The sequence below is a fragment of the Geospiza fortis genome, unplaced genomic scaffold (assembly GCF_000277835.1).
Source record: "Geospiza fortis unplaced genomic scaffold, GeoFor_1.0 scaffold450, whole genome shotgun sequence".
Lineage (NCBI taxonomy): Eukaryota > Metazoa > Chordata > Aves > Passeriformes > Thraupidae > Geospiza > Geospiza fortis.
Genome location: NW_005054416.1, coordinates 2,454,524 through 2,455,191, shown reverse-complemented (window position 1 = coordinate 2,455,191; position 668 = coordinate 2,454,524). Strand labels below are relative to the sequence as shown.

General features: G+C 66.8%; 1 protein-coding gene across 1 annotated transcript in view; it reads left to right on the top strand.

Annotated features, from left to right (window-relative positions):
* Nucleotides 1-427: 427 nt before the first annotated feature.
* TMEM132A (transmembrane protein 132A) overlaps nt 428-668 on the top strand; it is a 4,915-nt gene continuing 4,674 nt past the window's right edge. The window contains 3 exon segments of the mRNA XM_031061521.1: nt 428-461; nt 569-664; nt 667-668. The exon segment at nt 667-668 is cut by the window's right edge and continues 102 nt beyond it. Of these exon segments, the coding sequence (XP_030917381.1) occupies nt 428-461; nt 569-664; nt 667-668 (132 nt within the window).

Genomic DNA, 668 nt, shown 5'->3' with positions numbered 1-668 from the left:
CCGCGGGGATCCGTGCCCCCTCCACCGCCTGGGATCCCGAGGGGGTCACCCGGGGAACGTGGGATCCGCGGGGATCTCGAGGGGGGAGTCTCCTCCCGACCCCCGCGGGAACCCGCCGCCCGAGGGACCCCCGTCCCCCCGGATCCCGGGATCTGCCTGGCCTCTCTCCCCGCACGCCTGATCCCCTGGGTGGGATCAATTCCCGGCCGTGAGGAAGCCCAGCCCGGGCATCCAGGTGGGATCTGCTCCCTGTGGTGAGGGATCCCTTTGATCAGGGCACCATGAGCCTGGATCCCACCCTGCAGGACACGGTTCCAACCCTTTCCTCAGTGGGAATGCATTCCCACGGGGAACAGCCAGGACTGGGGGAACCGAGTGGCCCCCCAGTCCTGATGCAGGGATGGGACAACCCCGGGATGGGGCAACCATGGCAGGGGTGACCTCAGAATGTGGTGGCCCAGGCAAGGAGTCACTCTGTGCTGCCACAAAGGTGGGCACAAAGACCCCCAGCTGCACACCCCATTCCCACTGTGTCCCTGTGGGATGTGACACATCCTTGTCCCTGCAGTGAGGGGTGATGGGGAGCCCCCAGATCCCATGTTCCTGCCGGCGGAGCTGGAGGTCCTTGGGGTGCCTGAATCCTACCGGCTGCAGAGGGTGGATCAGGA